This window comes from Panthera onca, chromosome A2 (genome assembly GCF_046562875.1).
Source record: "Panthera onca isolate mPanOnc1 chromosome A2, mPanOnc1 haplotype 2, whole genome shotgun sequence".
NCBI classification, from domain to species: domain Eukaryota; kingdom Metazoa; phylum Chordata; class Mammalia; order Carnivora; family Felidae; genus Panthera; species Panthera onca.
This window is the reverse complement of record NC_138340.1, coordinates 19591489-19603193: the sequence shown is the minus strand read 5'-3', so window position 1 is coordinate 19603193 and position 11705 is coordinate 19591489. Positions and strand designations below refer to the sequence as shown.

The window sequence follows — 11705 nt, the reverse complement described above, 5'->3', positions numbered from 1 at the left end:
CTTTCCTCCACCCCCCCCCCCCTCCCGCCCCGCGCGTCCCCGACTTGAGGCCGGGCTTGGTCAGCCTTAAAGGGCCAGGCGGGCCCTGGCAGCACCGGGCGTGGAGGGAGCCTCCGGCGGGCCCCGCCCCGGAGCCCCGACGGAAATAGGGGGCGTGGCTTCCCGAAGGAGAGCGGAAACCTCCTAGGCTCCCGGGCCCCGGGACCGCGAGGGCAGTGAGAGTCCCGGAGCTTACCAGCGACCTACGAAGTGACAGCGCAGTTTCTCTTGGAGCCACAGGAAGCCACTTGAGTCGGGCGTTTTCTCTACACGCTGCCAGACGGCCCTCTAGCAAGGCTTGTAAGGCTTGCGACTTCCTTAGTGGTGGCCCACCGCCAGCGTACCTAGTCTTAATTTTTGCCATCGAGCCACGTGAAATGGCATTTCGTTGTGATTCGCGTTTTTCCCATCCCTGCGGGCTCTGGGTGTCTCTCGCCTTCTGTGCATCTCCTGCTCATATCCGTGGCTTTTTTTTTTTTTTTTTTTCCCTTTGGGATGAAGCGTCCTTAGACCAGATATCTTAAATTCCCATTTGTCAGATCCATCAACTTTTCACCTTCTGGTTTGAGCTTTTGGTATCATGTTTACAAAATCGCCTCCTCCCACCCCAGATACTCTTTGGCTATGTGGCGCTCCCTTCCACATTTAGGTCTCTATTCTGAGCCCATTTTATACCTTAGGTATTTTGATACAGTTTTACCATCACAGGCTGTTAAACACCTCATTTCACAGATGAGGAAACTGAGGACCCCTGAGAGGAAACAACTTGTCTAGAGTCGCAGTGGGTGTTGTTCTCTCCTGGGACAAATCTGCACTACACCAGCACACCCCTCTCACTCCCCAACCCTCAGACTGAGGGACTGGAACAAGGTGGTTCACTTGGTACTGGGAAAGGGAGACTTGGGTCATGATCTCTGCGCGGGCCTCTGCTGCCATCTACAGGCCACTGGTATAACTGCAGGCACAGCCTAGGTCCCACCCGTAGGTGTCTCTTGAGTCCTTCTGGCTTTGGGATTGGGCCGGACTAGCGCTCTCACCCACCTCCCATGCATGCCCCAGCACAAATACGCACGTAGGTGCACGTGGATTCTTGGGGTCCTGTAGGTCCAAGGCTCTTCAGAGCAGTTCCTGGAGAGCTGGAACCTGCTGTGCTGGAGGAAAGTGCCCAGGGCTCTGCCCTGTCTCCTTGAAACACTCTTCAAGCTAGCAGAGTTCAGTGAAGCAGAGGCCCTGATGATGACCTCAACTGACCGTACTGAACCCTTCTTTTGGACTAGACACTGTGTGGGTGTTCTACCTGGGCACTCCATGACCTCACTGGAACCAGAGTAGGCAGGGCTAAACACATCCCACACAGCCTACAAGACAGACAAGCACTAGAGATCAAGCAACCTGCCTAACATCAGTAGCTGTCATGGCAGAGTCTCCATCCCAACCCCTGAAGAACAACTCCAGGGCCCAGCTCTTACCCTCAAATGATGCTCTCCTCCCCTGTGCCTCCCTGCCCCATTCCTACATCCACATGTACAAATATGCTCTCACATATGTTCAGATATGCACACAAATGCACAAATATGTACACATGTGTACAGACACATGGGCATTCACATGCACATGCACACCACACACATACACACATTTATGCCTAGCTGGACCCAGAATCTCTCTCCCTGAGTCCCACTTAAGAATCTGATCCAAGATCTCAGAGCCTTGGAGGAAGCCCTGTGATCTGGAAACTTCTGCAGCTTGGAGACTGGAGAAGGATCCTCCCTCTGGAGGTAATTGGTTTGGGCCAGGTGAGCCCAAAGCTGAGCAAGATCTCATTCTGGACAAGCAGGGTCCCACTCAAAAGCAGAGTGCTGGGCAGCTGAGGGTGGCTCCTTGTCCCAGCCAAAGTTATCTCAGTGTATGCTGTAGTTGCTGAGATATCTTATTTTCTAAAAATGGAATTAGATTACAATTATTCTAAACATTTTATAATTGTATTTTTTAACTTATCTCTTTTTAATTAAAATTTAATTGCATAAGTAAAACTTGGTTGTTATAATAAATTCAAACCATAGGGAAATGTAAAAAGTAAGCACTGGTGATGCCTGTCCTCTTGCAGTCTCCATAACCAATGCCAGTGCTTACAAAAGCACACACATTTCCCATGTAGGTCCATCATAGACAAATGTTTTGCAACTGCTCATTTAATCCAAGAGAGTCAGAAGGTGTGGTTTCCCTTAGCTGCTCATTTTCCAGCAACCACCTGCACACTGATGGGAGAATTCAGCATTTGGGATGGCTGGGCAGGGGTGGGTTCATGGTGGCAGACTTTGCCATACAGTCCTCCATGATAGCTGTATGTCCAAGAAGTCTAGGGCTGAGGCCTTTGGAATAGCTTACAGTGGCAAAGAGGTCCAGTGAGTGTGGGGAGAGGGGGAGAGGGCTAAATATATCCCCTACACACATACACATGTGAACTGTCCTTCAGGGGGAGGAGAGGCTGCAAATGATGAGAGTAGAGAGACCAAATAAGCCAGACTTTGAGGAAGGCACTGCTGTGTATTATTGTGACTGACCCATCTTGTGACTGTTTTGGGTAGGAAGAAGCAGGGAGATCCTGTGACAAAGCCAATCCCTGGAGTGGGAGGAGGGGTTATCCTGGAATATGGAAATTTGTTGAGTGAAACCATGAGAGGACTCGCCACTGGGTGGCGATGTGGGCCTAGCAGTTAGAGCAAGAGTGTGTAGGGAGCAGACAGCAGGAAAGGTGATAAAGAGTTGGCCAAGGGGACCCACAACACCTGGGGCAAAACGGGGGCAGGCCACATACTGTGCACACAGGTGAGGTGCGTAACTGTCAAATTCACGAAAGGTGGCTGGAGGGCAAAACCCTTGGGGCCCTCTAATTTAACATACAGAACTGCATAATCACTGACATCTGTAAGGGAGCTTTCAAGGGGACACCATTGGGGTACTCTGACATGGACTGGCCTGGAGGCAGGAAGCTTCACTGAGGACCTTAAAGCTGGATCTTGAAGGATGCCCAGGAGTTGTTAGGTCAAGGCTCTTAGAGACGATGGGGCATTGGGGGGAACTGGTCTACAAGCCCCAACTAACCACTTGTCAGCTGTGAGATCTAGGGTGCATTTTAACTTCTCTGTGCATCAATCTCCTCACCTGTAAAGAGGACACAATATATAATGGTTAGACAATGAAATGAGGCTGGAAATCGCTGAGAGAACCTGGCACATACTAAGTGTTCTGTAAAATACTCACAGTTAGAGGGAAGACAGAGTCTTGAGGTAGAGAACTTGGGATTTGACCCCATAGAGACTCAGGTACCCAGGTTCAAATCCTAGTTGTTGCTTGGCAGCTTGAAGCCCCTTTGTCTTCATAATAATGGAGCGGTAGACAGTTTCTACTGAAGAGACTGCACCCTACATAGGTGCCCCATGCTGTGGTCTCCCAGTGCCCAAGCCATCAAGTGAGTAATGAAGTCTCCACACTTGCCCCCATCCCAAGATTGGGATGTGCCTTCTCCCCCAAGTCTTTCAGAGAAAACATTCTCGCCTGGATCCTTTTGGCTGTGACCCCTGCGGACCTGCTCGGATCTGAGGCCCCCCTCTGTGCCCCTCCCCTCCTCCCATGTCCTTCTCCAAACCCCACCCCATGCCACCAGTTTCCCCACCACCGCACACAGAGTCCGGAGATCCAAGTGCGGCCCACAGGGGGCGCTTGCACACCAGACAGACCGCCTTGAGGGAGCCGCTAGCTGGGAGAACAGACCCAAGACCCTGCCTCGTGCTGCCACCAGTTCTACAGAGAGATACAAGGGCCTGTCCCCAGTGAAGCGGAATGCCCGAAAGAAGTCTGCGCTCGGGTGGGGAGAACCCCTGTCCCGGAGAACCCCTGCCCCGCCCTGGCCTTCTTCAACCCGGTTTTTCCCTGGTGGTCCCTAGGTCACGCTCAACCCGACTAGTTTGTCTGCCTCGCATCTCAAAACTGTAATTGGCCCGCCCCCCCGAGCTGCGATTGGTCGGCGCGTGGGGCCCCGCCCCATTTTCCTGGAAAGTTCTTGGAAATCTGTCAAAGGTGTTTCCTTTAGCTGCCCTGAGCCTACTCTGGGAGCCGGCGCCCCCGCCAGCGCCCCTCCCCGGCCCGGCAGCACTGCCGGCGGTTCTAGGAAGACGTCGCTTCCGGGAAGGGCTGGGACACAGAGGACAAAAGATTAGGCGGCTCGCCCCGCCCCACCCTCCCGGCCCGCCCCCCGCGCCCTCCCGGCCCGCCAGCGCCTTGGCCTCTCAGTCCCATCCCGTCGCCGGTGCGCCCTGGGAGCCTGCCTTACGAGCGAGACCTGCGCTCACGGGCTCCCTCCAGCCTCCACCGTCCGGCTGAGCCTCAGCTCCGGAGCTGCCGCTGCCGCTGCCGGGACATGGTCCTCTGCGTTCAGGGGTAAGCGCGGCTCGCCGTCCCAGCCGGGCGACGGCGCCCGGCGTTCGGGAGAGTACCGCCTCGTGCTAGCTGCCGGCTATTGAGAGGGCTTGACGGGTCGGAAATGACCGAGTGCGGAAGGACCTCAGGGTGACAACAGGGAATGGTGACAACACCGTCACCACCCTATTCGCACTGTGGGTAGTGAAACTGGGGGTCGGCTGGCGACGGGAGGAACACCGGGTAGCCTAAGCCTGGGTTCTGGCTGGAGCAGCTGAACGCCAGCGGAGTTTATCCTCCAAGACGTGGCTCACCTGCCCAGACCCCCTTCTGGGCCCAGAGCGCTCTACCCTAGCCTGCAGGCCGCAGGGCCTACTGCTGACATTAGGTTAGCCCCTGCCCCTCTCCGATTTCACTGTTCTGCCATGGGCTAGCAATTAGGCTTCTCTTGGGAAGCCAGTCTGAGATCCTCGCCTCCCCCCAGGTTGGCTGAGCAGCAGGTCTTGGAAGAGCCTGAATTTTGCCCGTGGCACCCCCACAACTGCCTTGCCCCTCCTCAGTCCAGTCTGGGATCCCAGTGAGGACTTGACTGCTGCCTCCCTTCTCCAACTTTCCTCAAAGACTAGGATGGTGTGGAGGCTGGTAAGACAGAGTCCTGGCCTCAACTGAGCATTCTTCTTCAGCATTCCTTCCACCTCAGCATCCCCTTCAACAATGGGTCTGATACTCTCCAGACTGATCTGACAGGAGCTCAGAAAGCTCCAGGGAGTGAGAAAGAAGATATGAGTGAGCACTCCACACCCAGGAAGAGCTGGGTGGCCCAGTGGCTGTTGTTATCAAAACTGGCATAGTACCAAGTGAAGAAGGTTGGAAGGTGGGGCAAGGCTGAAGTGCCCCTTGCTCTGAGCAGGTCTGCTTCCAGGGAGGAAACCCAGAGGTGCCAGGAAAACTATACTACTATACTTCTCCCTGGCCGTCTCCAGCATACCCCTCCTCTGAATTTTGGGACTCCTGAATACCCCCACACCCTGTCCTCCAGATCCCCCCAGTTCTGAAGTCCCACATTCTCTTTTTACTTTGTTCCAGCTAAAAGTCCCTTGGAACCTCGGGACCAGTGTTGGGTGTCAGGGAGCAAGATTTTTAAGACCTCCACACACACAGCCACAAACCAGCTGGTTCCCTCCCAAGGTAGGGGGCAGAGATTCCCAAATATAAGTTTGGGCTCCCAGTACTTTGCTTGAGGGGGTCCACCCTCAGGGTTGAGTTTGCCCTACTGGCATGCATCCCCAGGCAGGACTCACAGGCTGGGTTCCACAACAGGCACACACAGGTACAGGCCACCCACACCTGGAACACACAAGCCATCGCCCCCGTCATGACGACAGCTGTGGACACACCCCTCCTAAGATACACAGTCACTCACCAGGAACTGTGGGGACCAATACAGCTCCTTACACACCCAGATACCTTGTTGACCCTAGAGGTGCCCATGCCCACAAGTGCCCTGCTAAGCTATCTGGACATGGCCACCCCCAGGCGCTCTGGCCTGACTGGCTAGCCTGAGCTGAGCTTTGGGCCCCAGCAGGCAGGCCACCAGCTAGTTCCTTGGAACATGGCTCCCCCACTAGGATTCCAGAGCTCCCACAGTGCACCCAGAGTGGGTATGGAAAAGTATTAAACAAACTGTGGTGTGCCAGGGTCTTGTGGCCTCTTCTCCCAATTTGTTAACATCTTCTAATGCTCACCTATAACCTACACTGTCACATCTGGCTCCTCTGCCTGCGTCCTGCCAAGGCTTCTGCCTACCTCATCCTGCCTCATAAGCAATCTCTGGCATAGTTTACCCATGCTCTCATCTCTGCCTGGAGTGCCTTTCCCCTACACCTTCCTTTGGCCTGGCAGACTCAGCTCAGGAACAGGCAGACCTTGACTCCCCCATGACACCCTTTGTGTTTGTGACTTTGGGTTATAAGTTCTCCTTGAAGGCAAGGCCCATGGTTTTATTATCTTGGTGTCCTGTGGCCCAGTAGGGGACCAGACCCAGAACTGAGGCCTGAGGATGTGTTTTCTGAGGAGTGAGGAAGGATCAGCAGTCTCTTCCTGGGAGCCAATCCTTGCCCCTCACTCCCTGGAAGTCCCAGGATCACCATGCTGGGTGGCCTTCCCCTAGAGAAAAGCTACTGCTCAGATTGGGGCTGGCTCAGCAACCCAACTCTAGTCACCTGACAAGATGGTGTTGCCAACCCCCTCAGGATCTGGGCTGGTAGCATCCCTTATGAGGGGGTAGAGAAGCTGAACAGTCCTAGTGAACAGCAAGGTTTACATAAGATCATAGAGCCTCGTAGGACTGGCTTGCCAGAGTGGGCCTGGAATGTAGAATGAGTACCCTGTTCTTTGGTGGGAGGTCCTGTTTATGGGAAGTGGGATTTGCCAGTGCCTTTAAAGCCACTGTCCACCCCAGACCCTCAGCTGGGAGGAGCAGAAAACAGGATGGGAGTCTGACCTGTTTAGGGAGATTGTTCCAGCCTCTAAGCCCTGGCCAGTGTGGACCGCGGTCCCTCCTACAGATACTCCTATCCATGGGGAAGTAGCATATGACCTTAGGCATCCTATCATAATTTTGGGACCTCTCTGGAGCACCCCATGAAGGCCCAGGCCATGGCTCAAGCAGAACCAGAGCCATTTAATCTAATCAGCCCACCTCAACCAACAGGGCACCCATGTGAGTCTTCTTTGCACTGGATCCTACCATTGTCAGGGACATCAGTTGTCCATTGTGAGCTAGAAATCCTATAGGGCATGATCTGTGTTGTCAGCTGGTGAAAAATAGACTAATTAATGTTCAATAAATGCAGGAGGGTGGAGAAGTCTCTTTCAAAAGAGAATCAACATGTAGGGGAAGCTATCAAGGAGTCTTTTGTGACGACAGCTGGGAGGCGGGGTACGGATCTCATTGAGCCCATGAGTGGGCAAAGGGGAAACTGAGGCTCATAGTGAGATGGACTGGCCAGAGGTCATATAGCCGGTCTGGGGTATAGAGGGTCTCTGGTAACAGGAGGGCATAGGGCCTCCACTCACTGCCCATCCACCCCCTTCTAGACCCTGTTCTTTGCTGGCTGTGGAGCAGATCGGGCAGCGGCCCCTGTGGACCCAGTCCCTGGAGCTGCCCGAACCAGCTATGCAGCCTTTGCCTGCCGGGTCCTTCCTGGAGGAGGTGGCAGAGGAGACCCCAGCCCAACCAGAGAGTGAACCCAAGGTGCTGGACCCTGAGGAGGATCTGCTATGCATAGCCAAGACTTTCTCTTACCTCCGGGAATCTGGTGAGTTTGAGGAGGGAAGCAGGCCTTGTCCTGGGAAGTCCAATGGGGAAAGCTTAGCTCTGTCTGTTGAGTCTGGTTTGAGAGACATGGCCCTGCCCAGGAGAGTCTGATGGTGGGGGGGGGGGGGGGGGGGGGTACAGTCCTCCCCATGGAAGTGTAAAGGGGGAGGCAGAGTCCTGCCCTGCCCTGTGTTGGTTCCCCCAACTAAATTCCACTGTGACTAGTCTCTTGGCCCCATCTCCACTTGCCTAGGCTGGTACTGGGGTTCCATTACGGCCAGCGAGGCCCGACAACACCTGCAGAAGATGCCAGAGGGCACGTTCCTGGTACGTGACAGCACCCACCCCAGCTATCTATTCACTCTGTCTGTCAAAACCACTCGAGGCCCCACCAACGTACGCATTGAGTACGCTGACTCCAGCTTCCGCCTGGACTCCAACTGCCTGTCCAGGCCACGCATCCTGGCCTTCCCAGACGTGGTCAGCCTCGTGCAGCACTATGTGGCCTCCTGTACTGCTGACACCCGAAGTGACAGCCCTGAACCTGCACCCACCCCAGCCCTGCCTACCCCTAAGGAAGATGCGCCTGGTGACCCAGGACTGCCTGCCCCTGCAGTCACCGCCGTGCACCTAAAACTGGTGCAGCCCTTTGTGCGCAGAAGCAGTGCCCGCAGCCTGCAGCACCTGTGCCGCCTTGTCATCAACCGTCTGGTGGCTGATGTTGACTGCCTGCCACTGCCCCGGCGCATGGCTGACTACCTCCGACAGTACCCCTTCCAGCTCTGACCCACCTGAGCATCCGCCTAGCCTCACCCAAACATACCCTGGAAGGGACACAGGCCCCAGCTGGACTTGGGCTCCCATCGTCCCTCCTCCAGTTATCCTAGTGACTGCAAGCACCTGACAGCTGGACCAGGAAGAGTTAGCAGGAGCAAGGCTGGGGGTGAGGGGTAGAGAAAAGTGTCACACAACTTGAAGGTCAACACCCCCAGCTCCCATGTGGCTCCGTTGTGGTGAGCCATGTGTCAGAAGAGAGGGAGACAGGCGGGACCTTGTCTCACCTTGTGGGTGAGGCCCAAGCCCCCACTTGCCTGTTGTGGGCTCCTGAACTGTATAGACTTTGCCAGCCCTGGTGTCTCAGTCCACAGGGTGGGGCAGGCCCCCTCCTTCTAGCCAGCCTGTCTCAGGAAGGATGGCTGCCAGAGGAACTGAGGTTGACAGTGACAGTCCCTTGATGGGGGAACAGGCCAGGCTGAGGGACTACAAAGTTATACAATATTTATTTATTTATTCTCCTTGGGTTTGTCTCAAGGTGAGGCAATCCCACCTCTCTGCCCTGAGTCCTGAGTGCTCTGGAGACCCCAGCTCTGCCCCAACTTCTCTGGTTCCTCCTGGTGGAGAGCCCCATCCTGAGATATGTTGCTGGATCCAAGGCAGTTCTGGATATCCTGGCACTGACCCACCCACCTGTGAATGTGTGCACCCTCTTCTGCCCCCAGCCCTGTTTTGGGAGGGTGGGAAAGTGGACAAGAAAATGAAGCCAACGTGTCAGTGCCCAGCAGAGCCTGCCACTCACCCCCTCGCAGGACAGAGCCCTGTCTGCACAGAGCTGGTCTCGGTGGGGCACCAGCCTGCGGGAGCGTGTGTGCGGTGTCAGGAAGCAGCATGTTGGCTCCACAGCTGCTGCTCCAGCTCTGCTGGGTCGGCTTCCTGCCCAGGAAGGTGCCTGCACACGAGAGGGAAAGAAATACCTATCTGATAAGACTTTATAAAATAAGTATTATAACAAGCAAAACCCAGTTTGGTAGTCTTTTTTCTTCCACTGATTTTTCTGTATTGACAATAAAATTGTACTTTTCATTTAAGGAGACCTCAGTGAGACCTCTTTTGAGTTCTTACACAATTTGTCCCCTTTTATATTATTTTCCCCCACTTTACATCTGGGTCAGCTGGGGCCCAGTGACCTGTGGCTGAGCAGGTCCTGCTAGGGGACCCTTTGAAGAGTCGGGGAGGTACAGGGAGCAGCCTTCCTCTCTCATTACCTCTTGCTCCCCTTGGAGGATGGGAGGCAGGAGGTGAAGGCCAGCTGGACTGCCTGCAGGGTCATTGACCAGGTGACTGCCAGGGCGGGGGATGGTGGCAGAGGAGCACCAACTGGAGAGATGTGTAAACAGGAGATATCAATTAAAGACTGGAAGTAGATAATGCTGGGGGATGGGTGCTGTGGGGGCACCCACTCCTGGAGGCAGTGTCTTTTGAGAGGAGGAAGCCAACAGAGAATTCAGGGCCAGTCATTCCAGTGAGAAAGTACAGGGAGTACAAAAGCACCAGGGCATGACTGGGAAGCTCATATTCCCTACCAACCACAAGGAGGCCTGGGGAAGTAGTCATGCTGTGCAGTGGGACAGAACAATGGAGTTGGGGATGGCAGCCAGTAAGCTGGCAGGGTCTGGCCTGAGGTGGGACCTGGTGAGGTTCTGGCACAGGCCAGTTGGGGTTGGGGACCCTCTCCTTTCAGGGCCCTACACACCAGAAGTAGATGGAAGAGCAATTAAAATGAAAACTCTCCATTATCTGATGGTCTGACTTTGTAATGTAAATTCCACTGTGTCCTGAAATTTTCTGCACCTTCACTTGAATAACTCATAGGAAAGATCCTCTGAAGCTCATTCATAACCTTCTAACCCTTATTTTAGAAATAGTCCTAACCTTCCTGTTTTCTTGGGACTTAGATGATTAGAAGAGACAAATGCTGGAAGATTGAGAGCAGGAAGGTGTAAGGACTGGTATGTTGATGACACGGAGGAGGCAGGAAGGGATGGATAAAAAGCCAAACGTTATGGGCATGCAGATAGTTATGGCAAAGAATAGAGCTGATACTGGATGTGAGTGAATAAGAGGTGAGCGAAGGCTGACTTTACTGGGACTAGTGCCCAGGCCCAGGTGCCCAGCCTGGCACCTTCTCTGTTGCTGGCTGCAGGGCCCGACGGCACACCTCCTCCAGGTCACCATGACCTGCCAGGGATGTCTGCTGTTCCTCATTGCTTCAGCCTGGATCTCAGCCCCTTTGTGACTCCCAAAGTGCCTGAGGTGACCCCGCTGTCTGCTCCACCTACAAATCTGAGTCACCCAATGGGTGAGTAGTAGACACAGAGGGGCTGAAGGCAGGGTGTTCCCCACTTGGTGCCATGACCTGGACAGAAAACTGCCATAGCAAGAGGAAACCCACAAACTCTTCGGAGGGGGAGGTGTCTCAGGGTGCCTGCCAGGTGCTGGCAATGGACAAGGGCTTTGCACCTCCTGTAGTGTTCACCACAACCATGGGAGTGGGCCTGAATATGACCCATACTCCACAGATGAGGAAACTGAGGCCCAGAGTGGGCAAGGCAGTGGCTGAGGAAGTAAGGTACAGAGCAGAGCTTACCTTGAAGCGTCCCGCCTGCCTGTCTGTCCCCGCGCTGCTATGTGAGATGGCAAGGACAGGCATCTGGGGTTGGCAGCTTGCAGGCAAGTTGATCTTAGATGCTGGTTTTATACCCCTATGTCCTTGCCTGCTAAGGTCTCTGGACCAGACATTGGTCTGATCAACAGGATCCTGTCCCCCTCACCTTTGCCTCAGCTCAAGCCAGGGTCCAGGTCTTGCCTGGGACTGAGATACTTCCTCACCTTGCCTGGAGCTGCCAGATACTTCCAACACCTGATCTTTTTCTGCTTCAATCTTGTCTCCCTGTCAGGGGAGTGAGTGGTGCCTGCCCAGAACAGGGACAGTAGAGGGCAGGTCATCAGGCCCAAACCCAAGTCAGAGACCCAGCCTAACAGATGCTGAAAACCCTCTGGTCAGTACATTCACTGCCGGGTGGTTCCGGGCTAGTAATTGGAGCCCTGACAGCACTGGCCAGGGAGAAATAGAGGAGCCATCTGGTTGGGT

At 54.6% G+C, this 11705-nt stretch overlaps 1 protein-coding gene across 2 annotated transcripts; it reads left to right on the top strand.

Moving 5' to 3' along the window:
* The first annotated feature begins 4075 nt into the window (after positions 1-4075).
* CISH (cytokine inducible SH2 containing protein) lies at positions 4076-9647 on the top strand. Of its 2 annotated transcripts, XM_060631131.3 has the most exons (4): positions 4079-4479; positions 5545-5646; positions 7558-7778; positions 8031-9647. In XM_060631131.3, the coding sequence occupies exons 3-4, from the start codon at positions 7637-7639 to the stop codon at positions 8561-8563; spliced, it is 675 nt and encodes a 224-aa protein (XP_060487114.1). In that variant the 5' UTR covers positions 4079-4479; positions 5545-5646; positions 7558-7636; the 3' UTR covers positions 8564-9647. The 2 variants fall into 2 exon arrangements, with proteins under 2 accessions (XP_060487113.1, XP_060487114.1); XM_060631130.3 differs by lacking the exon at positions 5545-5646 and having other exon boundaries at positions 4076-4479.
* The last annotated feature ends 2058 nt before the right edge of the window (positions 9648-11705 follow it).

What these genes read in the sequence shown, in the direction of transcription:
- CISH (XM_060631130.3), top strand. Translation starts at nt 4,460, where the DNA reads ATGGTCCTCTGCGTTCAGGG. An exon ending in ATGGTCCTCTGCGTTCAGGG is followed by an intron (nt 4,480 to 7,557) that starts GTAAGCGCGGCT and finishes ACCCCCTTCTAG; the next exon opens with ACCCTGTTCTTTGCTGGCTG. An exon ending in CTCTTACCTCCGGGAATCTG is followed by an intron (nt 7,779 to 8,030) that starts GTGAGTTTGAGG and finishes CCACTTGCCTAG; the next exon opens with GCTGGTACTGGGGTTCCATT.